Here is a 27,484-nt window from a genome sequence, read left to right on the forward strand (position 1 = left end):
GGCTCCAGAGAACCCCGCCCAGCAGGGCGGTCGGGGGCGGGGCTCGCGGCGCTCTCCTGGGCAGCTATTGGGCGGTCCCGGGGCGGGGCGGGGCCAGGGCAGCGCGCGAAGGCTCGAAGCGGTGCCCGGGCGGCGGGAGCGCGGGCGGGCCATGGCGGCGGCGCCGGTAACAACGGAGCGGCCCGTTGAGGTGAGTCCTGCCGCTCCCCTACACTCGGCATGGCCGGCCGGCCGGCTGCTGGCGGCGGAGGCAGCTCGCGGCTGCATGAGGCCTTGCGGCTCATCGGGCTGTGGCGAGGTGGAAGGCCCGGGAGGGACAGCGAGGGAGGTGGCGGTTCCAGTAACCGTTTCGGTACGGTGCTCTTTCGGGTAGCAGTGCCGGTGGCGGAGCCAGTAGTCCCGGGCACCTCTGCCCGCGAGCCTTGATCGCGGGCGATCCCGCGCAGTCACCGGGCTCGCCCCTCCTGGCAGACTACAGCTCCCAGCATGCCCCGTGCCCGCCCTGCCGGCCGCGGGGCACGCTGGGAAGGCCGCGCTCCGCCGTTCTCCGCGGGCGCGGTGCATGCCGGGAGGGCTGCTGGGCCCGCCTTGGCGGCTGTGAATAAAGTTAATAAATAATAAAATTAATGAAAGCAGCAAAAGTCGTCCAGTCTGAATGCCATCACACCAGCCAGTGTCAATTCTGTGCTTTCGCTGTGCAAACTCGCACGTATACTACCATATATGTAAATAGTCATTTGTATTGGTAAATATGGTAAATATCAATAATAATAATAATAAATATTACTGAATGTGTAAATAGCATAATTAGAATATAAGGAGAGTGCATGTGGATTTCATTGTGCGTGAGGTTTTGGAATGAATTTGGATGCCAGCAAATGCATAAACATTAAGTTACCCTCATTAAGAAGTTTTTAACCCCATTAAAAAAATGGTGTTTTGCTTTGTAGCTTCCACTGGCGGGTTTGAATCCAGACCTGCAGAAAGCCCTGGACAGCGACTCTGACAGTGGCCAGGGCAGCTGTGAGACAGCCTCCCCAGGTCCCCTTGGCAAGAGCACAGCATCCTTCGAGGACAGGGGTCTGTAACATTTCCATTAATTTTCTCCAGCACTGTGTTTTTTGTTTCATTAATACCTTTTAGGAGATTGTCACTGCTTGACTTGTAGGAATCCAAACTCTTGTTGTTGCTCAGAACGTGGGCAGGTGTCTTTAAACCTCTGAGGAGTGTTTTCTGAGCTACAGAAAGAAAAGGACTGAATGGGACGTGTCTTAATTGCTTCTTCACTTTTCCCCCTGTTTTGTTTAATCTGTGTAGTCTGGTTTTTATTACTATTTCAAGGCAAGACACTCCCAGCGAAGGGTTTTCAGCTTTGCTTTCTTTTTTAAAGGTTAGAAACCTTTAACATCACTTTGGGTTAATTGAATGCTGTTCTCTTGGGTGAAGTGGATTTTGGAAAGTTGAGTTTGAAGCACAAAAGGTTTTTTCAGGCTTCCATGAGAAGCTCATTTGCTGTGGATGGTGACATATGTCGAATTAAACGGATGTAAGTTTGGTTGTCTGCTAATTAACTTGCTGCACTTTCCTTTTTTATTTCCACGTGTTTCTCCAGATTCAGAAGAAGAAATTTTTGTGCGTAAAAGGGCAAAAAACCAGAAGGTGCTTCAGGACAGTGAGAGCGAGGAGGAGGAGGAGGATGGAGGCTCACCTGTGCAGGAAGATGCTTTGGGTGGGGACAAGGAAAATGGGGAGGAAAAGGAGAACATTGGTGCTGAAAAGAAGAAATCCCATCGGGTCCACCCAGCTCTGCTGGACAGTGGTGACAGTGACACTGGAAACCTTGGCACAAGCAGCACATCTGCCTTGCCTGAGGGCGAGCTGGAAGAGGGGAGAGCCCTAAAATCTGGGAAAAAGTACAGGAAGCATAAACATAAGCTCAGCATTGAGGAGGAGCCAGCAAAAGAAGCTGTAGCAAAATCCAGAAGGAGAAAGGAGAAGGAGAAAATAATGGAGTCCATTAAACAGCTGAGGAAAGAAAAGAAGCCTGTGGCAGAGGTGGGTGTTTTAGCACAAAACTTCAGATAATTTCTCAACTAAGTTAAATTTATTGCTGTTTGTGGTTGTTCTCTTGCAAAGCTTCAGTGTTGTGTCCACATTCCTGCAGCAAGTTTGGGATCCATGGGACACCACACAAGTCTAACCTGCAAAAGTCTGCAGGTTCATTTCAATTAAATTGCATTAAATTTTCAGTTTAAAAAAGTACAAAACCTAACACTTGATGATCTAACGCCATTTAAAATTAATTTCAAAGAACCAGAGGGACCTTCTGAAGGGAGTCACTTGAATTATTTATTCTTCTGGAAGCAGGTGGATGGTGGTGAGAGGTTTCCCTTCAATGACAGTGGATGTCTTCTGGATGACAAGGACCTCTTTGATAATGGCTTGGAAGAGGAGGATGATCAACCCCTGGAGGATGAAGAGTCCCTAGAATCCATACGAGCAGCTGTGAAAAACAAAATAAAACAATACAAGGTAACAGTTGGCTGTGACACAAAAATTACTGTAAAATGGACTCTCTTTCAAACTGATAGAGAATAGGTTTGGATGAGATATTGGGATGAAATCCTTCCCTGGCAGGGTGGGCAGGCCCTGGCACAGGTGCCCAGAGCAGCTGGGGCTGCCCCTGGATCCCTGGCAGTGCCCAAGGACAGGCTGGATGGGACTTGGAGCACCCTGGGACAGTGGAAAATGTCCCCATGGCAGGGGTGGAAAGGGATGATCTTTAAGGTCTTTTGCAACCCAAATCATTGCATGTTTGCTGGATTTAGCAGGAATTTGTAGCTGAGCAGGTTCTACAACTCTCTGACCATGGTGGGGCTGTACTGCTGTGGCAGAAGAGAGGAGAGCCTTCTGGTTTTTGTTTTTAAAGATGGAGGGGTGTTGTCCTGGCAAGTTAAAAAGATAATGCTGGAGTAGGAGCTCTGGAATCTGCCCTTGTGTGGGGTTTGTGCTGGTTTATGAGTACACTTGCTGGCTGTGCTGACCAGTGGTAGTTCTGTACAGTTATTTGTGATCTGTTTGCCCTTGATAGTGCCAGTGTATTGATAGAAATCATTGAATTTCCTCTTGTGCCCCATAGAACAAAGAACGTTTTCCTGACAGTGAAGGCTACAAACATGTATTTGATGAGGAGAATGAGGAGCCTGTATTAAAGGAGCCAAAAAGGAAGGTGAAGTCTTCATCTTTTTAAAGCTCTGTATTGTTTGTCGTGACTAAAATGGTTTTGTGTGCACAGTGTGGTTTTGGTTTTTTTTTTTTTTTTTTTAACTGGATTTTTATTCTGACTCCTTGCTGCTTGAAAGGGAAAAATAAGCTATTTAAGGAGCAGAGAAAGAGCCCCATGTTTTGTTCCCTGGCTTCAGAAGCCTTTCTTTTCTCCCCTTAAGGAGCGGAAAGCAGCACGCTTAAGTAAAGAAGCCATTAAGCAACTACACAGTGAGACCCAACGACTTATTAGAGGTAAACCTGAAATTCTTTCTATGTAAAGGGGTATAAACTGTTCAGAAATTCAGAGAAGAAATGGCAAGAATTTACCCAGGAGGTTAGAGCCTTCTTTGACCTAATATGACTTATTGAGGTTTGAAGGGTGCAAAAGCATTTTTATTGAAGGACCTGTTAAAGGTATTTTTGTAACTAATGAAAATGAAGATCCTGGTTGTCAAATAAAGGGCTCAGATGATGTTTTAAGTCTTCTCTCACCATCATTCTCCGGCAGAATCATCTGTGTCTCTCCCATATCATGTGCCTGAGGCCAAAAGTGTTCATGACTTCTTCAAGAGCAGACCTCGACCAGCATGTCAAGGAAACGCCATGGCCCTGCTGAAGTAAGGACTTAAACCTTCCTCCATAAACTTCAGGCATCTCTAGCTTTTCTTTGGAGGATAACCAGACTTTCTTAGGCTCCTTTAAATCCATAAAAGTAGGAAATTAGGAGAATGTTGTTACTAACATCAGGCAATGCTGCTCTCCTGACAAAGTCTTTTGAAGGGATCAGGGCCAGGAGTAACTCATATGGAGGAACTTGCTGATGCAGAGTTACTTTAATGGGATTTAGGCTCAACCCCAATTTTTTACTTGGACTGTTTTTTCTCTGAGTAATGTGTACTAAAATCCTGAAGCTACAGTAGTTAAAAAATCCCTCAGGATTTTCATACTCTGATACTGTAACCAGTACAAAACTTTTACACTTCCTTAAGTTCTCCCAATGAAGTTTTCCAGATTTCTGTCCTTCATCTCTTCCTACACATCAATGACAATAATTAAGAAATGGTTTCTTCCTTTCAGTTTGTCCTCAACCTTATCTTCCTTTCACACTAACCATAGGTGGTATGCTTCTTTCTGCCTTTTTTAGGTCCTCTAAATACCAGCTGCCCCTAAATGAACAATCTGCAGCCATCGGGAACTTGAGCAAGGATTGCAAAGATGGGCCAGTGGAAGGTGATCAGTCAGCAGCTACTGAACCAGAAATGAACCTGGGCAGAGATGTTGATGCTTCTGTGACTGAGCCTCTTGCTGCTGAAGGGGAGAACTTGCCAGAGGACTGTGCTGAGCAGCCCAGGCAGCACAGGGAGGATTCTCATGCAGTTACAGGGACTGTATCTGATGATAACACAGAGGAACAGCAGCTCTCCAACTGCCTGAGCACTCACTGTGATGAGCAAAAGGAGAGTGAAGTTCCTCCAGCATCTGGAGATGCCCTCATGGAAAGAGGGGAAACAGCACCAGATGCAAAAGGTGAAACAAAGAGCCAACAAGTGGGGCCTGGGCTGGTGGCACAGCCTGAAAAAGTGAGGAAATCCAAGCTGGATAAACTTCGGGAACTGGGAATAGACCTGTCCATCCAGCCAAGAATCTGCTCTGACAACGAATCCTTCATAAACCTCGATGAAGCTGAACCAAATAAAGGTATCACAAGTTGTAGTCCTAAGCAGTGTTGATCTGAGCTTGACTGGAAAATTCAGAAATATTTAGGTGATTAGAACAGTCAGGCACATTCGCTTACTAGTGTGGATTCTTTGAGATATGTTAACAGAAATTTAGAGTTGCCTGGTGGTTGGGAAGCTGGGCTGGAAGTGAATTGAGGTCTTGTGGACAAATGGTAGTCAATGGTAAGATAATTGAATATTAGCTAATATCAATGACATACAAGCTACAGTATAAATATTCTGTGGTGGTTTATTACTATTCAAATAGAATGGGTTTGCAAATATTTTAGTATTCAAGATTTAGCTTTTAAACTATCCTTTTTTAAACTTAGCTTTGAACTAAACTTTGGGGGCAAAAAAAGCTCAAGACCTACTCTTACTACAACTCTTAACAATCAGTGCTTTTACATGCTATCACATTGATTTAATTAATATGTATTTCAAGAACTAGAAGCCCTGAAAGCACGTTTCTTGAAGCACACTCTCCAGACATCGAAATCCAAAGGAGAACGGGCCATAAATATGAACATTATCCGCAAGGAAACGACATCTGATGGGAAAGAGGAGCTGAGAGCAGACGTGGTGCCAGCAGTTTTGGCTGCAGAGAGCCTGGAGGAAACAGTCCACACAAAGCCAGGTTGGTGGGGGAGAAGAAGAGATGAGGGTTGACTTGGAAAACACTTTTATTTTCCTCTCTCATGCTCTGTTTCCCAGTGCTGCCCTACAAAATACAGGTGAAGGGATCTGTAAGATTACTGTATATGTTCTCCCTAATGGATAGCCCTCTTTTAATCAAAAAATTCTTGGTAGACCACTGAAATAGCAGTGTGTAGGACAGCCTCAGTCAGATCTTTGTGACTGCCTCCTTAGATTTTTCCTGCTTCCATGAGAAGCTGTGGCTGCCCCATCCCTGGAAATGTCCACGCCCAGGTTGGACGGGGCTCGGCGTAACCTGGTCTAGTGGAGAGTGTCCCTGCCCATGGCAGTGGTGGAACTGAGTGAACCTAAAGGTCTCTTCCAACCCAAACTCTTCCCTGAATCTTTTCCTGTGCAGGGGAAAAGCTCCAGGCCCTGAAGGCCAAGCTGCAGGAGGCCATGAAGCTCCGCAGGACCGAGGAGCGCCAGAAGCGGCAAGCGCTGTTTAAGCTGGACAATGAGGAGATGCTGGAGGAAGAGGAGGAGGAGGAGGAGGCAGAGATGACAGATGAGTCTGAGGAGGAAGAAGAAGAAGAAGAAGAAGAAGAAGGTGATCATGAGGTCTGTATGCAACATTTCTCCATAACCTCATCAGCTTCTCCTTTCTCTTCTTCTCCCCAGCGGAATGGGACTTTTGTACACTACTGATTGGGAGAATTGCTAAGAATTCCTCCTAGAAGCTAAAACATTTCTATATTCAGGGTTTAGATTTTCTTTATTTGTCTAAACTATAAAACCAAATTAGAAGTGTTTAAAAGGTTTTGATGCCCCTTTCCCTTTTTGTAAGTCCTTGGCTCATTGCTGGCAGGGCCAAACAGGTCACGTGCCTCACCTGGGGTGGGGTTTGCCATGACAATAATCATATCTGTGCTGTGTTTGGGGATGTTTTTTAGAAATCAGATTTTCTCCTCGATGAAGCAGAGGAAGATAATGAAGATACAGAAGAGAAACACACTGAAGATGGTGATAAAGAGACTGACAAAGAATCAGTTGATGGAGAAAAGCTGGAGAAATCTGAACATGGTGATTCTGTTCTAAAACATCCTTCAACAGAGTCTACACTGATGCTTTTTAAGGACAGCTCCTCCAAAATGGGGTAAATAATCCAAGCCTTAAAAATGGTGACTGAGAAATTTTAAATTTGATCAGCATGTGTAGATTTTTCTATTTAAAGTGCCTTTTATAAGTATCTTTGTGTTCCTTTGGCTTTTTTGCAACTTGCAATTAAATAAATTTAAATCCTAAATTTATTTGCAAATACCTTTTATGAATTGCAGATATTCTCTTCCTGATGAAAAACTGGAAATGGAAGAAACTGCAGACAAAGGACCTACCAAGTTAGGTAAAGTAGAATTACTGCCCTAGATAGTTGCCTTTTTTTTTTTTTTAACTTAGCATATGTAAAAGTTTCTATTTAAGATTGGTGTTCAGTATTTGTTATTTCATCACCTGTAGATAGATACAGTATGATTTTGAAAGTTTAGATTGATGAAAAAATACATGGGCTTGAAAAAACTAGAGGGAAAAATAGTGTTCAAAATAATACTGGAAGGAATATGAAATGTCAGAAATCGGTAAGATAAGTAAAAAAGTGTAATATGCATCCTGTGAGAAGAGGAAATCCAAAATTACTTTTTTAACAGTGTTGCAAAACATTATATTGAGGTTCTGCTGGATTACACGCACAAAAAAAAGTTAAGCACTATTTTTTTTTATTTCCAGAGGATGATGATTCATTTTCTCTACCAACGCTGGCAAAGGAGAGCAGCCACAACAGCAGCTTTGAGTTCATTGGCTCCATGATCCCATCCTACCAGCCCTGTAACAAACAGGCCTCGAGGGGAGGGAGCTTCTTACCTGCAGCAGGGGGGTTCAGGTCACCCTCCCCAGGTTTCTTCAAAACAAGTTTTATCAGCTCTGCTTCCAAGGTGAGGTTCTCAGTCCTGTTCTTGTCTTATACTAGCACAGGGGAAAGTAAATAAATGTGTTTTGTCCTGATGGTCAGAGCTACCAAAAGAATCAAACCAGACCAGTGCTTTGGCATCAGATTTCAGAAGAGCAAACTGCCCCTTGGGTTTGTGTCCACGTTGAAATGGATTAAAACTTATATTCTTAAAGAAGTGATGCTATAATCTGGCTTTTATATCTAAAATGTGTGCATCATAAATGCGGTTTTTAAGAGTGCTTACATGGGCTGCACAACATCTAATATCAGTGAACTCCTGTGGTGTATTGGAGCAGCATGGACATAATTTGACTCCTGCATGGTTTGGGTTGGAAGGAACCTCAGAGCTCATCTCATCCCATCCCCTGCCATGGGCAGGGACACCTTCCACTGTCCCAGGCTGCTCCAAGCCCCATCCAACCTGGCCAGGAACACTTTCAGGGATGGGGCAGCCACAGCTCCTCTGGGAATTTAAATTTAGGCTTGCTAAACAACTTACATATTTTTGTATTCCCTTGATTAGAGCTCAGGAAAGACCTCGGAGCCTTCTCTTCCCATAGAAGATTCCCAGGACCTGTACAATGCCTCTCCTGAGCCCAAGAATTTATTTCCAGGGGCTGGGGAGTCAAGGTTTCAATTTTCCCTGGAAGATGACACTCAAAGCCAGCTGCTTGATGCAGATGGGTGAGTGATGGGTGTAAAGGATGGTGTTTAACAGAATTAGGGTGTGCAGACCAGCAAGACTTTTCTAACTACAGCCTTTCTTTCAGGTTCTTGAACGTTGGACAACACAGGAATAAATACCAGACCTCAAAGCATCAGCTGCCACTGGCTAGCATGGATGAGAATGCCATGGATGCCAACATGGATGAGTTACTGGACCTGTGTTCTGGACAGTTCAGCAGCCAAGCTGAGCACGTGCCAAACACCAGCAGCACCAAAAAGCAGAACATGGAGGAGCTGCTCAATCTTTGTTCAGGGAAATTCGTGTCTCAGAGTATGTCTTGAATTCTCTTTTCAGCTTTGCTGGTTATTTGATTTAGAAATTGTTAGCTGAGGTGACTTCAGGTCTGGGCACTGATGCCACCTGTGGAATTTTGTCTTTGTTGGGAGCATATGCAGTTTTATTTCTGGGGTGTTCTCTGACACTTCAAGAGCAGAAATAAGTTGATCTTATTGCTTTCTGTAGCAGGTTCTCCAACATGGGCTTCTTCAGTGTCTTCCAAGGCAGAAAAAGAGAGTGACATAGAAGATCCAATGGCAGAGGCCCTGGAGCTCTGTTCAGGCTCCTTTCCCACAGACAGGTTAGCATTGCTCTCCTAAAATTTGCAGAAGTTAATTCTGGTAACTGTCTTGTTTCTCTCTTAGGAGTGTTTTCTTGTTTAACATCAATTTGCTGTCAGTGAAAGTGTGCTTTGTTTTGGAGGTGAAGGGGAGGAATATTGCAAATTGCTCAGCAATTACTCTCTAATTGGCAGCATAAACTGTTTCCCACAGCTACTGTGAAGGGAGATTCTTTGTCTTACACTGATAGTGAAAGAAACAGTGAAAAACTTTCATTAAACTGAGAAAAGATGATTAAAAGTGGGACTTTTTGGAGTCTGTTCTGGGCTGCTGCCAAACTGCCGTAACCAAATGTAAAGTTGGATACTTGGAGTTTTTTATTGGCCTAAATTGGAAGGTGTTTTTTATTGACTAAATTGGCTGCCTGGCAAAAGGATAGTGAGGCTTAATAAGTGGGAATGTTAAGGGGACTCAAGAGGAATTTGAGAGGAGGAAAAAAATTGGAAAAATTAGTGCTTCTCCCATGGTTTCTGCAAGTGAAGACCTGAAAACATCAGCTCTTAAAACATCAACTCAAATGGGGATTTGAGGCGTTTATAGCTAAATGCTGCTGGCAGATTGTAGCTCTGAGCACTCACAAGGAATTACTTGATAGTAGCTGAGGTGGGTGTAGAAATTTTGCCTTGATTAACTGGAGGTAAAATGAAAATGCCTTTCTCCCATTTATGTTTTCCCTAGGGAAGAGGAAGAAGAGGAGGAACAAGAAGAACTTGGTGGTTTCCAGCTTTTAACAGATGATGAGGCCTTTGCAAGTGAAGAGGTGTGAACTGATGGAGCCAGGCAGCTGCTGGATCAAATGGATAATCCCATTTATCTTCCTAGATTTTTAATATATCCATCAATGCAAAGTACCACAACTTCCATAACAAGCTACTGAAACGTTTTTCAGAGCAAACTTTGGATCACTTAAAAGATCTCTTTAATTTAATGATACAGTGAAAAATGCAAATCCTCTGAAATGTCTGAAGTTTTAGTGTCTTGTTAATTGAAGAACAGACAAATCTGTCATTACAAAGCAATCCACTCCCAGAAATTCCTTATTTCTGAAAACTTTCTCTTTGACAGGATGAGAAAGATGAAGACAGTGCTGCTGAAGAAGCAGAACTGAGTGATGAAGAAGAAGTGCTGAGACACAGACCAGGCTCGAAGAAAAAACTGTAATTACTTTTTAAAAATCTTAATTACCAGAGAGAATAGAATACTAATAGCACTAGAAATTTAGTCTGGAATTATTCCCTTTCCAGCAGATGTTTATATGATCTGGTTTTTTACTTTGGAGGTATCATGTTGCATGAATTTAACTGTGTCACGTGTGGGTTATAGATGATTCCCATTATATATGGAAATCAAAAAGCCACAATAAAAGCAGTGCAACATTTTTTTTTTTTTTGACCAAAAAAAGGAATGCAAGAATATTGTTGTCATTCCTCATGTCTTAAGATTTTATTTGTTCTAGCAAGAAAAGCACAGAGTTGACAGTTATTGCCATCATCTTTGGAATCTGGTGGATGACAATCATTTGGGGTGGTACATGATGCCAGGCTACGTGTGTCAATGTGCAAGAACTCAAGGCTTGGTCTTTCCAAAAATTACATGAGAAATTAGGACACATCCTTAGGAAATGTGTTCAGTTCATGTCAAAAGATAAATCTTGGTTTCAGAAGATTTGTGTGATGGCTGTTTTGCTCCCAAACTGAACTCTTTTGACTTCCTTTCATAGCAAACTGCAAGATTTCATGGAAGAGGAGGCAGAGCTGTCGGGGAGTGATGTGGGAAGTGAGGATGAGTATGATGGTGAAGACCTGAACGAATACGAAGAAGAAATTATCGACGAGGAGCTCCCAAACGAGGCGGAACTGGGGAAACAAATACAGAAATTCCACATGTGAGTGCCATTATCAGTAGGTCTTTGGGTGTGTGAGGCCCTGGCCTGACCTGTCCCTGTCTCCTGTGCTGGCAGGAAGGCGATGCTGGACGATGACAAGCGCCAGCTCCGCCTGTACCAGGAGAGGTACCTGCTGGATGGGGACCTGCACAGCGACGGCCCAGGCAGGACCAGGAGGTTCAGATGGAAAAACATAGGTGACCCGTGATCCAGAGTTCATAGAGGGGGAGGAAGAGTGAAAACAGAGCTTTTGTGTGTGTGTGAAGTAGCACTTTGTGGTCCTCAATAAAGTATTGCAGGAATAAATTGGTGAAGGGCATGGTTCTGGGGTTTTTGTTTGGTTGGGGTTTTTTTTTGCCTTGTTTGTTTGATTGGCCTGGGGAGTTTTTTGTTGTTTTTTAAAATTCAAAATTCATAACTGACTGTCTTGTTTTGTTGCCTAGATTTTACTTCACAGATGGACTTGTTTCAGAGAGAGTCAGATAATGAGGAGGAGAATGAAGAGTTTGAGACAGAAGTGAAATGGAGGAAGGAGCGATTTGAGCGAGAGCAGTGGCTTCGTGAGCAGGTATGGTGAGCTGCTAGAAAGCCTTGCTCAGTCTCTGTGTCATTGCTGGATGTGAAATTGTTTATTCCTCAAGTTAAACTTCAGTATTAGGTCAGATTTCTCAGCTGAACGTGATGCTGCTCATTAATAGAACAAGGACAATGAAGTATCTAAGAAATTACAATCACATCTTAGAGTAGAAAGTAAATAAAAATTAATTTGCATAAAGAAAATTATTACTTAAAATACTGAAGTGTCCATTTGTAATATGAATTTTTTCAATTGCCTTCTCTCTGCTACAGAAGGAAAAAAATAAAGAGCAGGAGGAGGAGGAGGAAGAAATTGGTGGAGACAGCGAATTCATGAAGCTGGCAAAAAAAGTGACTGCCAAGTCCCTGCAGAAGAAAGGTGAGTTTGATTTTCATTGAAGTGACAAGAAAAGAAGAGAGGGAAAGAGCTCAAAAACTGATGTTTTCCCCATGTCCCTGCCAGCCAGCCCAGCAGTGGTGGCACAAGGCACAGCTCTGTTACCCAGGAACCCGTTTGAGGCCTTCAGACCTGCCAGTGACATCCAGGTGGGTACCAACCCTCAAAAATGGCATTGCCCAACACAGCCAAGTCAGCTGCCCCTGAATTCTGGGCACTCCTGATTTGTGTTGTTGCAATGTGTGAGTAGAGAGTAGATTTTCTCTGAAGAGTAACTTGCTAAGCAACCTGCCTTGTTTCCTGAGAGTGGTTTAATGCAGCTTTTCTTTGCCTTTCAGATAAAAAATGGGTCACTCTTGAACAGACCTAAAGCTGTCCTTCAGAAGCTGGCAGCAATGTCAGATCTTAATCCAAATGCCCCTCGAAATTCAAGGAATTTTGTCTTTCATACACTTTCACCAGAGAAGAGTGAAGAGGCAAAGGAGAAATCAAAACCTCAGGTAAAGATTTAGGTAGCAGGTGCTGCCTGTTGTGGAGATTATTTGAATATACAAGCACTGAAATCTTTAAGAGCACTGCTGTCTTAAATATTCCCTGTGTGCTCTCACACCAAGTGTTTCTCTCATAATTCAGAATTTAAACTTTTTTTTTTTTTTTTTGGACATGTTGTATATTCTAATGTATTTGACTGTCCTTAGGTGAAGAAGAGAGGCCCTTCTGCAGTGATAACACCAGCAGCAAAGCGGCCCAGGGTAGAAAGCTCAGAGGAAACCAGTCAAAGCCGAAGCATTTTCCAGTTCTTGGAGAGCTGAATATTCCAGTTTGGAGCCAGAGGTTGTCTCCTCTTTGCCAGCTGCAGTTTATTTTGCCAATCTGCCAGAAATCACCAGGCAAGGAAACAAATGGGTGCCACCTCATTCACAAGTTCCAGTAATTTCCAGGCAGTGGTTTTGTGCTTTGCTTTTTCTCGGTCCTCTGTGGCAAATGGGAGCACAAAAGCCATTCCTGGTTTGGAATGAAATGCTGACTTGATCTTTCCCAAGCATTAAGGAAACTTCCGCTGCTGTGGGCTGTCCTCACAGGTGCTGCAGAGGTACCAGTTCCACCTGGAAATGCCATTGATGTGACAAGGAAATAGCTCAGGTAGCTGAAAGCACAATAAAGGAGGAATTTCTACAACTCTGGGAGAGAATGAAGCAATGTTGGCCATGGCAGGACACTTGTTTACACTTGCAGCACAAAGTTTTAGCTGTGGCTCCCTCCAGTGTCTTATTTTCCTTAATGTTGAGCATTTATTAAGCTTCTCCTTCTAAGAAGCTCTAATTTATCCTTGAAATGTTTACTTTGTGGAAAAGGTCCCAGTCTCTTCTGAGGCAATATGAGAAGGGTTTCTTTCCAAGTTTTTATTACTGTAGATGTCCTTAAACTTGCAGAATGATGTGTGTGTGGAGAGGGAAGAATGTGAGTAACGTGTGGGAGAGGAAAAGGTTTAGGGGGCTTTATTGGCATTGGTGGGGGAAGTTGCTGGGGTTGCTTTGGCTTGCCCAACTTCAGGCTGTCTTTAACCATCCATTCTGTTGTTTTCATGGAAGCTGCACTCAGCCAAGAGAAACCATCCATTGCTGAGCAGGCAGTGAGGAAAGGGCTGCTCTAGAATGAGGAATGTCATTCACAACTATTCTAAACAGTGTGAGTGAAACATGAGCCAGGGTGTCCAGCATTCCTGATATTTCTGATCACAAGCTGAACGTGTTGGAGAGCAGATAACAGTGCCACTGCTCTAAAACTAAACCTCTCTGGGAGTGGGTGTCACATACCTGAGGTGCTGACACCGTCAGAGAAATGTCTGAGCTGTAAATTTTGTAACATCTCGAGCACACGCCCGGTGTGCTGCGTGTAAAATATTTTATTGTACAGTATGTTATAAAGAATTATGGTACTAATCGAAGTGCAACTTTACAATAAAACATGGTTTTAATTTTGGAGGCAGTTAGAATTAATTTATAGGATTTCACTCATGTCTTGGGGTTTTTTCCCCCCTAATGTTTTTTATTTCTATCTATGTCTGTTTTTTCATTGCTGCTTTTTTTTTTTTGTAGCCACAACTCAGCCCTTCACTAGGAACAGCTGCAATAATATTGGAATACAACAAAAACAACCCCTTGTGTTTATTGGAGTGTGGATTTTCAACTCCTCAAGTCTTCCACTTGGGTTTGCATAAAATTCTTGGCCAGAAGATTATGTTTTTTTCCTGCTTCAATAGTTTTGGATTTGTTAGTTCCTAGACAAAACTTTCTTTATCCTTAAGAAGTGTCTATTTCAGTTCAGTGCAGCAATTCTAATGATTGGTGTACCTGGATTTGGGATTGGAGGTTTAGGGAAGAGGAATGACCTTTCCTTCTTTATCAGACTTTTCTTGAAGGACCATGTAACTAAAAGGTTTCTGAACACCTACTTCATTGTTTATCAGTGTTCCACTGATATGAAAGTTGTACTAATTCAGCACAGCTTTGTTGGGTAAAAACATTCAAGCTCCAAATTTGGGCATTTTCCCTGGATTTTGCTCCTGCTCTGCCACTAGAGCGCAGCAAGAGAATGTGCTTGCTCTGGCACAGGGGCAAAGCAAAATCATTAAAGCTTAAACTGTGTCTTGACTCCAGGGGAAATTCTTGCAGTTTTCCATGCTCTGGCACTGCAAGGGATTAAATTTATAGAGACCTATAATTGCCACATTTTTGCATTAGAAAGTGGTAGTTTGAAGAGCACCTTTAGAGGATTGGCTGGGTCCTGGTGGTTTCCTGGCTTCTCCTCAGCACATGCTACTAGCCATAATTATGGCTTTTATTTTGCTTTCCCTGTAGAATTTTCCCTTTAAAATACATTTTCCTTGTTCCAGAGCCAAGGGTAGAAAAATACCATTGGGCCTGAAAAGCTTATAAATGGAAGTACATGGAATGGGAAGGTTTCTGGCTGCATTTCCCCCACAACAACTTTCCAGAAGTTCAGGGTTTGTGAGTTGCTGCTGGAAGCTCTGCATTGCACCCTAAAAATTCCTTGCCTGGGAGCATATTCCATGCCAGGGACAGCTTTTGTGGGAGCTGGAATATCAAGGAGAGAGTTGAGCCATGTGCTGAGGTGCTGCTGCTCTCATTGTGCCAAAGCTGGGGGCTTGGCCTGACCCTCACCTGAGCTCCCACCCCTGCCCTGCTCCCATCCCTCTCCTGGCTCCAGCTTTTCCAGGGCTGCCCCTCTGCTCCTGTCTGGCACATTAACTCAGCTTTGCCTTCTCATTTTCAGGTATTGATTCAGCTCCCCCCTTCCGGCACGGATGTGCTAAAGGGGAGAAAAATCCTCCCCACTGCTGCTGGAAGTGCCAAGAGCGGGCTGGGAAGGAGGGGATGGCTCAGGGTGGGGATGAGGGTCCTGCATCCAGGCACTGCTGCAGCTCAGCCTCAGCACAAGCTGCTCAAAGGTTGGACTTGATCATCCTGGAGGTCTTTTCCAGCCTCAGTGCTTCTGTAAGTGGTGTCTGCAGGGCTGTCCTGGGCTGGAGGAAGAGCTGATTCCACTTCTTCCACTTCCCTCCCTTTTTTCTGCCCTAGCTGTGCCTTGGGATAACTCAGAGGAGTTACAGCTGAGCGTTGTCATTGATGATGTTTGGGTTTGCCTTTGGTGCAGAAGTGGCTGCAGCAGGAGATTTTCATCTGAGTTGGGTAGCTCTAATAATAATAACGCCTCTCTGTGCCTCAGTTTCCCTTTGCCACACAGGGGACAGGAGGAACAAAACCCATGGGCTCCGAGTTCCTGATCCTTGGCTGCACCACGGGAGCCTTGATAAGAGCGGTGCTGCTAATACACAACGTCACCTACAGAGAGAATGAGCTTTTGGGAACCCAAATGATAATGGAGAATTCTTTAAAAAGGACTTAAAAGCAGAGGGAGGAGCGGCCCGAGGTGTGTGGTAAAGGTTGACATTGCAGACACGTTTATAATCCCAGCTCCCGCCGCCGCGCGGCTCCTCGGGGCTCAAGGCACTCGCTGAATTATGTTTTCTTTCCCTTTTTTGCCAAGAGACTGAAAAGGGGAGAGAAAAAAAACTATTTGTTTGTCTTGTCTAATTTAATTTATGTTATTTATCAAATAGACAGGTTATTTGGGAAACCAGATGGACCCAGGCTAAAATCATCTGTATTTCCAACATGTGAAAAATTATGTTGGAGTGGACACATAAAAGGCAGCATGGAGCAGGTTTGGTGAGCACTCGCCCTGTGAGCTCTGCACCTCATCTGTCCTGGGCCTCTCATCAGTTGTCCCAGACCCATTATGAGGGTTAAAGGACAAAAAGACCCCCAGGCACCCACGGGGGTGTCTTCCAGAGCAGCCATGTCACAATTATTTACCCTCCCTGGCTTTCACTCCGCTCATTGACTGGTGCATCCCTTCCCCAGGGATGGATGGGGCAGGTTCTTGGGCCTAAATAAACGTTTTAGTTGGGTTTGGGAGCAGAGCAGGTGACAGTTTCTGGTGTCTTTTTTTTCCTTTGGGTTTTCTTGTTAGAAAAGGGAAAACGAGACGGAGAGCAGCATGGCTGGCTGAAAGGGAACAGATAATACAAGAAATACAGAAATAAAAAAGAAATATAATAAAAGCAAGAGCCTAATGGGTTGGAGGCCCTGATTGCTGCTGTATTCCCAAGAGCTGAGGCTGGAGCAGCCCCTTGTCACTGACCCTGGCTGTGCAGAGTCCAGAGAAGCTCGTGGCACAGAAAACAGCTCTGTGAGACCTGCAGGGTTTTGTGGGTGACCTGTAAAGCAGAAGTTCCATTCTGTATTAACTATTAGTCATTAATATTAATTCCAGCGCTGTGCCTGCTCCGTGCAGACAGATGTTCAGTCCTTGGGGCTTGTTATTTTCTCTTGTATCATCCAGAAGCCCAGTTTAGGGCTGACTCCAGCTCTGCTTCTCCAGGCAGCAGAGATCTAAACCAGCTGTAATTAAAGAAAACGACATAAAAGATTGCAGGGTGTGTGGGGGGGAGGGGGACCAGCAAATCTTACAGCTTTGCAAAAGATTAATTTTATTTTTAGCTAATATTTCTCTCTGCTCCTCTGGGCTGTTTTCATGCAACACGCTCTGTGCTGCTTCCCTTGCAGTGGCCCATTGATTTTCAATATTTGATGGTGTTTATGCACGTGGCCATGGGGGATCAGTATCTGAGGGGCACGTTCATGTGTGCCCCCACACCCTAAAAGCCACCTGTGGTATCCCAGCCCTCACCTTTGCCATGGGGATGCTGCACAGAGCCCAGAGGTCCCACTCCATCCTGGCACCGCTGCCTGTGGCTGCTGTGCCAGGCCAGGTTCAGCCCTGAGGTGCCAGCTGGAGGGGGACACAGGCCAGCCCTTCCTGCACTGCCCAATTTCCAGGTGCCACTGGTTTCTGTGCAGGAAGAATAACTAACCACCGAGGCTCTAATGTCACCTTTCCAGCAGCTCAGGGTCCAGAGGTGGCATTTCCACATTCCTACTTCACATGAAGCCTGAAGGAAACCCTCAACCTTTCCCAAATAACCACCAGATTAGAGGAAAAAAAAAAAAAAAAAAAAGGCTTTTCCTTCCTTCCTCCTGCTCCTCAGTGAGCCTGGATGGGGCAGAGGGGCCTAATGGTGCCTGGGAGTGTGAAGTTCAGGAGCTGCCACCTGGGTTGGCTTTTTCCCAGTGCCAGCTCCAGGCTGGCACTGTGCTGGAAGGGACATTGCTGTGGCTCACTGAGGCAGCCTGAGCCCCCTGGCTGGCAGCGTTGGGGTCCCCAAGGTGCCCCCACGAGCCTCTCCCAGCAGCCTCCCAGCCAAGGACCCGCAGAGAGGTTTTGGCACTCGAGGCACCTCCCATCCCATCCCAGCTCTGTGGCACAGCCACGGTGACCACAGCTGGCATTCCCTGCAGGATGCACGTCCCAGCTCTGCCAGACACTCCAACCAAAGGCAGCGCCGACCCCTCCAGCCACTGCTGTGAGAAGATAATTAAATCAACAGGCAATTAAACCCTCCATGTGGTCCCCATTCTGCGTGACGTGAGGGCGACGCTCGCGGTGCAGGAATTCAAGTGAGGCATCCGGGATGAGCTCACAGGCAGCACTGGGCTGGTTTTGGTGTCCTCTGCTCCACCTTCAGACTTGTGAGGGTGTGTGATCTGCAGAGCTGGGATGATGTGAGCCCCCAGGTATGATAACAACTGAGGTGTGACTGCAACCAGCCCCCAGCAGGTGCTCCACCCATCCCCTACACTGCAAAGGGAAAAGAAAAGGAAGGAAGGGAAGATTAGATGGCATCAGTGTGGCTGGCAAAGACCCCTGGACACCTGCAGGGGCAAAAACAGGGCTGGAGGAGCTGGGTTTGGTACCCCTCAGCCAGCACCCAACTCAAGTCTTGAGGGCTGGGATTTGTCCTGGTGGCCGGGCCTTGCCCATGGCTCCTGCTGAAAGGCTGTGAGTGACACTGCTGGAGTCTCCAGCTTGAATGGAAACTGGAGATGCCAAACCAAATCCCATCGTGGTGCTGGGGATGACCCCAGTCTGGTGAGGGGCTGGTGTTGGTGGGCTGGCAGGTGAGCCAGGCATTGGCTCCACTCCCTAAAGCCACAGCTCCATCCCAAGAGCTGTGCCACAGTGGCCACGGGGTGTTTTTAATTCAAAGTGCAGGACCTCACAGCAAAATCCTCAGGCATGTTTTGCCAGGACCTATTGAGGGCACGGGGCTGATGGTGTCCCACTGCCCTGGGGGGGCCAGCGTGAGCCCCGGCGGTGGGGGACAGCCAGAAGGGGACATTGCCCCCTGCTCTGCCCTGCTCCCCCATGGTCCCCCGGCTCCGGGGTCGGGGCTGGCTGAGCCGCTGTTGCCGGGAGCCACGCGCACATCCTGCCCTGCTCCCAACATCTGCTTGGCGTTTGTTTGTCTTTCATTCCCGTTCCTGCCCTGCCCCCCCCTCTGCTTTCATCCCTCCATCTGCACAGGCCTAAAAATAGGGCCGTGGCCAGACTGGGTCTGTGCCTCATCAGCCTGTCGGGATTTTGGTATGATCCCGTCTGTATGATCCCCCGGCAAGGTGGGGACAGGACCCACCAGCGTCCCTCAGGTGCCACTTTCCTGCCACGGATGCCAAGTGGCTGTTCAGGGGTACCTGCACTCCTGACTTTTGCCCTGGGCACTGTTCCCTGCTCCCAGCCCGAAATGCTCAATCCTGGGCGTGGGGGGATCTCGGGCTGAGCCTCATGTCAGCCCCTGCGTGGCCCCACTGCTGCACCTGGGCTGGGGATGGCACCAACTGCAGAGCAAGAGCAGAGAGGTGTCCCCAACCCCCCAGCTCATATACTCCCCAAAAGTACCTGGGATGAAGAAGTGGAGCCACGGGGATGCCCTTATCACCTGCCTGGGGCTGCAGCAGGACCTGGTTCTGCCTCCTGGGCTGCTCTGGGGTCCCTGTGCGCTGCCCCGTGGGTCCCTAGGGGCTGCCCCGGGAGTTCCCATGCCTCCTGCTCCCCAGGCAGGCTCATCCCCTCAGCCTCTCGGGAGTGTGGAGCAGGATGAGCATCAATTTGGCACGTCCTTGTGTCCCCCTGCCCGTTCCCCAAGTTGCTATGAATAAATCATTGTTTTATTAAAGAGAAGCAGCTGCTTTTTTTCTTCTCCTCCTCCTTTTTTTTTTTTTTTTTTTTTTTTTTTTTTTTGACACCCCATCCCTACCCACGGAGCCCTTTGGCACATGCTCGAACGCTGAAGCCCCATTGAGGGCCCCCAGAGCATAGCAATTGATACACAGAGATCCCCAAATCCTATTCAGACCCCGCTTTTCTGCACGAGCAGCCTCTAAACAGCTCATTCACTGCTCTTTTTGTCGCCGGGGTTAAGTGGTTAAGTGTGTGTGGATCCCATAAAAGGCCTTTACTCCATGAAAAGCTATATTTACATTGTAATCACCAAAGAACTGTTTAGGCAGTCAATAGTGGGGCGGCGGCGGCGGGGGCTCGGCGGCGTGTCCCTCACCTCTCCCGCTGAGCCCCCCGGAGCAGGACTTTTGTGGGATTACGTCCCCCCTCGCCAGCTGCCGGGGGCCGCCGCTCTTTGTCTGGGACAGCGCAGGCTCCTGAAGCAGCATCCCGCATCCCGCATCCCGCATCCCGCATCCCGCATCCCGCACCCCGCATCCCGCATCCCGCACCCCGCACCCCGCATCCCGCATCCCGCATCCCGCATCCCGCACCCCGCATCCCGCATCCCGCACCCCGCATCCCGCATCCCGCACCCCGCATCCCGCACCCCGCATCCCGGTCCCTCCGGCAGGGGCAGCGCCCCGAGTCCCGCTCAGCACCGCGGGCCCGGCACGAAGCTGGCCCGGTGGCTCCTGCGTGAGCTCCGCGCTGGGTGGGCTGGCGGCAGAGTGCTTGTGGCCACCAAAGCACCTTGTTGAGCTCATCCCGTCGTCGCTGGAAGAATTAGGTGGGATACCAGGAGAAGGTTCTCACCCCAGAGGGTGCTGGCACTGCCCAGGCTCCCCAGGGAATGGGCACGGCCCCGAGGCTGCCGGAGCTCCAGGAGCGTTTGGACAGCGCCCCCAGGCACAGGGTGGGATTGTTGGGGTGTCCTGTGCAGGGCCAGGAGCTGGGCTCCATGGTCCTTGTGGATCCTTTCCAAGTCAGGACATTCCATGATTCTATTCTGTGATTAAGCGACCTCCTGGCTCCAGGAGCCTCCCTGGTACCCCGCGAGTCAAGTGTGAGCTAAAATGTTATCACTTTAACAAGATTAATTGAGCACAGCCAAGAACGGCAAAAGCAAAATTAATTCACCGGGAGCAAGGCAAGGGCTTCCCTTTCCACCAGCAGCAATTTCCATGTAATCAATTTGATGATGTTCCAACTGATATCCCTGTGGGGGAATGCGCCTGCTCTCCCCACACGGGAGCAAATGTTCATAACAGCAGCACCTGAAGAGTAAATCTGGGAGAATCCCCCCATATTCCCCTGGAAACCCCCGTGAGGTGTGCCCAGGAGGGATTAGCACTGGGACAGCCAGTGGGAATGGGAGGCTGCATCCCAATGGGCACTTGGATAGGGATGGAGGTGGGGATGAGGTCAGGAATGAGGCTGGAGGTGGAGATGGAGATGGAGGTGGAGATGGAGATGGAGATGGAGATGAGAATGGGATGGGAGTGGAGATGAGGATGAGAATGAGGATGGGGATGCTTCTGCCAGACACATGCCAGCAGAGATCTCTGTTGAGGAGCAATTCCACCACACAAACCATCACAAACCAGAGGGAGTAAGGTGGGCACAGCCCATGGGACATGGCCACCAGCCCCTGGGTGCTGGAGTGGTGGTGGAACAGCCCCACTTGGTGGGGGCTCCCTTCCCCTGCTCTGCTTGTCCTGTTTGCTCCTGAAAAACAGAAATGAGGATGTTTTCACAGCTCTCAGTTACACACTTCAGCTTTTCCTCGTGCCTTGTGTGAGGCTTTGTGATACAAGAAGTTTAGAATTCTTTTACTGCACCCTCCTGCCCAATGGAATTGCGAGGCTGAATACACTGGTTAAGTAAGCAAGGTGACTTTGCCAGTGGTCAAAACCCCCATGGATGGGGTTCCTGGCTCCAGCACAGCCTGAAGGATGACATTCCCTGGACAGGAGCTGGCAGAAAGGTGCCCTGTGTGCCCTGTGCCATGGCCTGCACTGGCAGCACCGTATTTCCAGCACCGGCTCTGCTCCCGGCGCTGCCTTGCCGAGCCATTCACATCATCCCAGGGTTTTGTTTTCCCTCTGGTTTGGCTCCTGCCTGGATTTTTCAAAGGCTCTGGAGCAGCGAGCGCCCTTCCTCCCCCGGCCGGCGCACATTGTTCGAATTAGTGCCTAAATGAAAGGATATTGTTGGTTCCTGTTGGGAGATAATAACCTCGGTAGCGGAGGGAATTTCACCCATGCAGAGAGAATTTGCTGGGCTGCTCCCCTCGCCGGGGTCCGTCTCGCTGGGACGACGGCTGATGGGAACGGATCCGCCAGGAAGCGGGGGTTTATCTTGGCATGCTGCTCTAATTGCTGAAAACTCTGCTTTCTGACCTCAAAAATGTGCCACCGCTCCCCATCTGGCACGGGGGCACCTGTGGCACAGCACAGCCGGGATCAGCGCCGGCAGCAGCGGTTGCCAGCCATGAGCCCCATGGAAAAGTGCTCCTGTTCCCAAATTCTTACAGGATTTTGGTTTTCCCTCTTCCTTCCCATCCATCTGCCTTCTCCCATGGCTTTAGGAGATATGAACCCCTTGCCGTGCCATGGAAGTGGAAGAAAGAGAAAGGAAAATGTACCCAGACAATGGAAATCCCAGTGTTCCCATTTTTACTACAGCACAAAAGATTCCAAGCGTGTGGGAAACATCCTCGTCAGCTCCAAAGGCACCTTCTGCTCCATTTTTCTGTTGTGGGGATGCCAAGTGGCTCCCGCTGCCTCAGTGGCCATCACCACCATGCCCAGGATGCTGAGACCCCGCCATGGTCCCCGCAGCCTGTGCTGGCCAGGTGGGCACCAGTGCTGAGCCCACGTCCAGCCATCCCACCTGGCTTCAACCTGGACAGTCATTTCATTCTACACCCCAATTTTTTATTTTTTTTTTTATAGCCAGTTGTGCTCTGATTGAATTTTTAACAGATGTTTTGACTTGTTATAGGTGAAGGAAAAATCACTCAAAGTGTTTCTTGAGTAGAGCTTGTTCAAAGTTCTCTCTAGTGGAGCTGTTTCCACATCAGAAAATCCTGACTATGTGCAATCAAACATTTAATTTCCATGGACACAATATCAGAGGATTCCTTCAGGTTAGAATCTGTTACAGTTATTAATCAAAGCAGCGCAGCTGAAATGAAACCTTTTATTGAATGTTGTGACAAAGGGATAAATTAAAGCATTTCTGGAATGTATCAGATTTGGGTCCAAGGCTGAAATTTCAAAATCCTGACGTTTTTTTTTCTGCGTTATGAAGTCCAAATGTGGAGCCTTTCTGTGTCAGAGCAAGCGTGCAGCACTTGGGGGGTGCTGGGAGCTGCGGGGCCGTCACCGTTCCACCGGCAGGGAGGGAGGGGACGGTCCCGGGGCTGCAGCACATGTCACACATCCCCTTCCCAATTAATGACACCAGCCCTTCCAGGGACACTCTGCTGAGGATCCCGCGGGCTCGGAACAGCCGAGGGGCGGTGATCAAATAAAAAATATATCTATATTTCAACGTGCGCTGAGATTTTCATCCCCGAATGCTTGCAGAGAAATAGATCCATCCACTGGAGAGCTCTGCCTGCAGCCACGCGGGGTTGGGACCGCGGCTGGAGCAGATTTGAGGACCCCAAGGCGGGGACCCGCCCGCGGCTCTGGGAGGTGACGCCGAGGGGCAAAGCCAGCCCAGAGGCACCGGCTGTGGCGAGCGCCCGTCCCTCCCCCTTCCTTTCCATTTCCCAAACAATTTCCTAATCAGACCTTTCTGTCTGGAGTTTATTAGTGATTCACAGGCCAAGAGGAAATGGTGATTTTTTGGGTCCTGCTCTGATGGAAGGGGTGGAGTCGGCAGCAAATATTCCCTTTTTGCGGCTCAGAAGCGGATGAACCGCAGAGGAAACGTCAGCGGGAGCCAGCCCCGCTTCCCTGGCAGAGCCCGGCTCCCTTGGCCAAGAGAAATCCACTTTTGGGGGGGGTTTAGGAAAGCAAAGAGTAAGGAAGCTTCCTCCTCAGAGTGAGTGCTTTGGCAAGGGGGTCTCTGCCCCCGCTGGGTGACAGAGCCGCGTGTCCGTCACTGGTGCGAGGGTCAGACCTCCGCTGGGAGCCCTGCAGACCTTTCCTCCTCCTCCTCCTCCTCCTCCTCCTCCTCCTCCTCCTCCTCCCGGTGCTACCCGGAGGCTGATTCTTGGGGCTGGGAGCTGCTGCCGTGAGCGGGCTCCGACCTCCGCGGGATTCTCAGCTCCTCTGAAATCCAATCCGGCTGCAGACCCCTGGCGTTTTCCACCGAACACAGCGCATTTGCCGCTGCTTTTGATTCTGATTGGAAAGGAATTCGAGCTACAGGTAGACATCAGGCAGCAGGACTGGGCAGGGGCTGGGGCTGTGGGGTCGCCTGGATCCAGCCCCCTCCGCCCCTTCCCCAGCCTGCAAGTGGTGTTTTCCCCAGAATATCCTGCGGGAAGTGCAGACCATGGGATTCTGTGTGTAAAGCAGCAGAGGGCTGGGGCTGGGGGTGAGGATGAGGATGGAGCAAGGCCAGGGATGGGGCTGGGCTGGCAGTGATGCTTCCTCCCTCCAGACCAGCGGCATTTCCGGCCCCTCTCCAGAGAGGAACGCCAGCACTTGTACAGCCTGGGGTTGCTTTTCTTTTCCTCAGCCTAAAAAAATGACCAGGATCTATGAAAATAAGAGTGTTGGTTTTAAATTTTGTGAGGCCAAGAGGACAAACCTGTTAATAGCATCCTCCTCCTCCTCCTCTCCATCTGCAGGACCTGCCACTGCTCCCAGCACGAGGTTTTCCAGCCCCAGCTCCGCAGTCACAGGGCAGTGTGGTGGTCCCAGTGGCTCCTGTTCCCACTGGCAACGTTGGACTTCAATCCTCACGGTCCTCAGTCCTTGTGGGTCCCCTCACAGCCGGGGACATCCATGGCCACGTTGCCCAGAGACGTCGCCCATGGCTTTGACCCAATGCTCAGCCCCAGTTTCAGCTGGCTGTGGGGAGAGCTGCTTCCCCAGGACCCCCCCACTCCCCTCCCCTTGTATTTACCCGAATGTGTTCACAATTACAGGGAATGCCAGGGAACGCAGAGCGCCGTGGCCAGCGAGTCAGCGTCGGGGCACTGCGGGCTGGAGGTCAGCACTCTGTTTACTTTAATTTCTCTGAGAGCTTTTTGGGAGATTTCCCTCCTCCATTATTAAACTCAGATGAGCTGCTGGGGAGGTTAGGTCGCATGTGGTTCAGGGCACTTTTTTCTTTTGTAATTTTTTTTTTTTTTTTTTTTTTTTTCATATTTGCAATGTTTCACCCTTAACTCTTTCGGGACAAGCTGCCCATCTCAGCACTGGGATACCAAGATGAGCCCACGAGTGGGATGGTGGCTCCTGGGTGAGCTGTGACGTGGACTCATGTTGGAGTGCTCAAGGCTTGAAGATGCCATCATGAACCCATCCAAGCATCACTGGGAGGTTTAGGCTGGATATCATCCTGGCATTGAAGGATGATTTCCACCACGGCCAGTGCCAGGCTGTCATCTCTGGCACGCCCCTGTGATGGCAGCGGGTCTCTGCTGGTGCAAGGGCACAGAGGCTCCCCCAGCCAGGACAGGGAAGGGCAGGGCATGCGGGCCCCAGGGAATGGCCCTGGTGGAGTAAGTGGTGCCAGTGCCCTCTGGAGAAGCTCCAGTGGGTCACCCCAGCACCCTTCTCCCTTCCAGGCCCGGGATCCCCAGCTCCAAAACCCCAGCACATCAAGTCCTGTGCTCAGCCTTCTTAAATTATTTTTAATTTCCTGGAGGGAAAGCTTTTAATTTATTTCTGGAACAAAGTGGGGGAAGTGGAGGGGAAGATGACTCTGAAGTCCATCACTAAGCTCCCTCCACTTCCAAACATTCCCTTTCCCACTGTCCCCAAAAGGACCAGACCAGCCCTCCCTGAGTCACCATGTCCCCTCTATCCTGTGCCCCAAACTGGGATTCCCTGCTCTGGGGTTCCCCAGAGTGTCCCCACAGGCAGAGAGGGACAGCTGGGCCTGGGGGAACACTGGCTTGCAGAGGAATGGAGCTGTTTCCACAGGAAGCAGCAAATCCTGCTGGTCTCCATCAGACACACACAGTCCCAAGAGCTGGGCTGAACCTGAGCTGCACCAGTGCAAAATCCCAGTGAGACAGACCCCTAAAAACACTGCTTCTGGATCCCTCTGTGAACCCAGAACTTCCCTGACTCCTACCATGGCTGGCACTTGGGGGAGGAACCCCAAACCCCCCAAACCAGTGGAGCCAGAGCCAGGGCAGCAGGTTGGCAGCAGGCTCCAGCACACTGGCACCCCTTGATCCGTGGGGATTCCTGGGGTAGGGACAAGCAAAGCTGAGAGAGGAGCAAACCCTGTTCTGCCCTGGAGCCAAACTCCAGTGGCACTCATGGTTTTCTGTGCTGTTGAAATCTAAACTGGAGATGGAAAAGGCCTGTTTGGGATGTGCCTCACGGTAAACTGGGGGAGAAGGTCCCTGAATAGATCAAAATTTCCTCTGTGCTCTCATTGATGAAAATTTCACTCTGTTTGAGTTCAGGCCATGGTGGGAGTGAAGCCCAGAGCAGCACAAAGCAAAGGCTCGGCTGGTGGCAAAGGCTGAGCTGAGCCCATTGTGTGCCCGAGCTCCCGTTTCTGTCCTGCCCATTGCCAGATGCCTGAGTCAGCTCCTGCCTTTCCTGTGCCACAGGAAGGGTTTGTTCCTTTAGCCCCAGGCTTCCCCTGGAGCTGCAGCCCAAGTGTCCCAGTTACAGCTCTTAGTCCTGCCCCTCTGACTGCTCGAAGCCTTCGGAGCAGCCAGGAGCAGGAGAGGCTGTCAAGGGGCCTTGTCAGGCAGATGAGAAATTTAAACAACTTATTTATCACTCACATATTCCACTGATCCAAACCCTCACCGTGTCACGGGGGAACATCTGCTCCCTACATCCCACCTCCAGCAATTCAGAGCTTTCAAAAGGATCTTTGTCCACCCTGAAAGCACCTCCATCGCTCCTGCCTCCCCCTCGGGGCAGGTGAGAGGTGCCGAGCCCAGCCCGGGTTTGGGCTGTGGCGGGTGCTCTGCTCGTGCCGTGTCTATCCCAGAGCTCGCATGGGATGACAGGGAAGGGCACATCGGGTGATCCGGCAGGAGATGGGCCCATCCCCGCCCGGGGCAGCTCTGTGGGTGATTGGGCAGTGTGTGGCTGTCCCCACCGCGGCTCCCAGCCCCACAAAGCTTCTTTATCTCCCGAGGTGTTCCCGGTGCTTCATGTGACCCCCCGCGCCGGGCGGGGGCTCGTGGGAACCGTTTGATGTTCCCGAGCCTTTTCCTTTCCCAGTGCGGACACCCCGGCTCCGGGCGAGGGGAATAAAGAACCCACTGAGCACTCGGCTCCATCCCCACGGGGACCTGCTGAGGCTCACGGGACCCACGGGCCCGTGGGAAGGAGCCAGAGAGTCCCAGTCCAGCCACCCCGCCCGTGCCCAGGAGCTCCCACCAGCACCCCCCCAGCGCCGCCTGTGCGTGCCGGGACGCTCCAGTTCCTTCTCCCTGGCACGGGTGGGACTTTTCCCCTTTCCCTCCTTTCACGGAGGACAACGGCGGGATTTTCTCGAGGGATGCTGCGGGTAAACACGGACCCATAGGGATACACACAGTCACGGCAGCCGGGGGCGGGCGGCGGTGGGGGGCACCGGGCGGGACCGGGCGGCCCCGAGAGCGCGGTCACAGCCCTGAGCATCCTCGTTCTCCCCAGGCATACCCGCTCTCTGTGAGCATCCCTGTTTCCCCCCAGCATCCCTGTATCCCCCCAGCATCCCTGTTTCCCCCCAGCATCCCTGTTTCCCCCAGCATCCCTGTATCCCCCCAGCATCCCTGTTTCCCCTCAGCATCCCTGTTTCCTCCA

The 27,484-nt window shown here is 49.2% G+C and overlaps 1 protein-coding gene across 5 annotated transcripts; it reads left to right on the forward strand.

Annotated features, from left to right (window-relative positions):
* Positions 1–100: 100 nt before the first annotated feature.
* CLSPN (claspin) lies at positions 101–13,811 on the forward strand. 5 transcript variants are annotated; one of them, XR_008434862.1, is made up of 26 exons: positions 101–190; positions 951–1,080; positions 1,613–2,055; positions 2,365–2,532; positions 3,140–3,229; positions 3,447–3,519; positions 3,776–3,884; positions 4,412–4,965; positions 5,431–5,622; positions 6,040–6,242; positions 6,575–6,777; positions 6,959–7,023; positions 7,404–7,609; positions 8,150–8,310; positions 8,397–8,623; positions 8,816–8,930; positions 9,649–9,730; positions 10,036–10,127; positions 10,691–10,855; positions 10,931–11,052; positions 11,299–11,423; positions 11,705–11,810; positions 11,895–11,977; positions 12,167–12,328; positions 12,527–12,971; positions 13,421–13,811. XR_008434862.1 is itself a non-coding variant. In XM_053964783.1 (25 exons), exons 1-25 carry the CDS (start codon positions 152–154, stop codon positions 12,638–12,640), a joined length of 4,029 nt encoding a protein of 1,342 aa, XP_053820758.1. In that variant the 5' UTR covers positions 101–151; the 3' UTR covers positions 12,641–13,811. The 5 variants fall into 5 exon arrangements, 4 of the variants coding, with proteins under 4 accessions (XP_053820758.1, XP_053820760.1, XP_053820759.1 ...); XM_053964783.1 differs by having other exon boundaries at positions 12,527–13,811; XM_053964785.1 differs by having other exon boundaries at positions 8,819–8,930; positions 12,527–13,811.
* Positions 13,812–27,484: the final 13,673 nt, after the last annotated feature.

The sequence above is a fragment of the Vidua chalybeata genome, chromosome 25 (assembly GCF_026979565.1).
Source record: "Vidua chalybeata isolate OUT-0048 chromosome 25, bVidCha1 merged haplotype, whole genome shotgun sequence".
Lineage (NCBI taxonomy): Eukaryota > Metazoa > Chordata > Aves > Passeriformes > Viduidae > Vidua > Vidua chalybeata.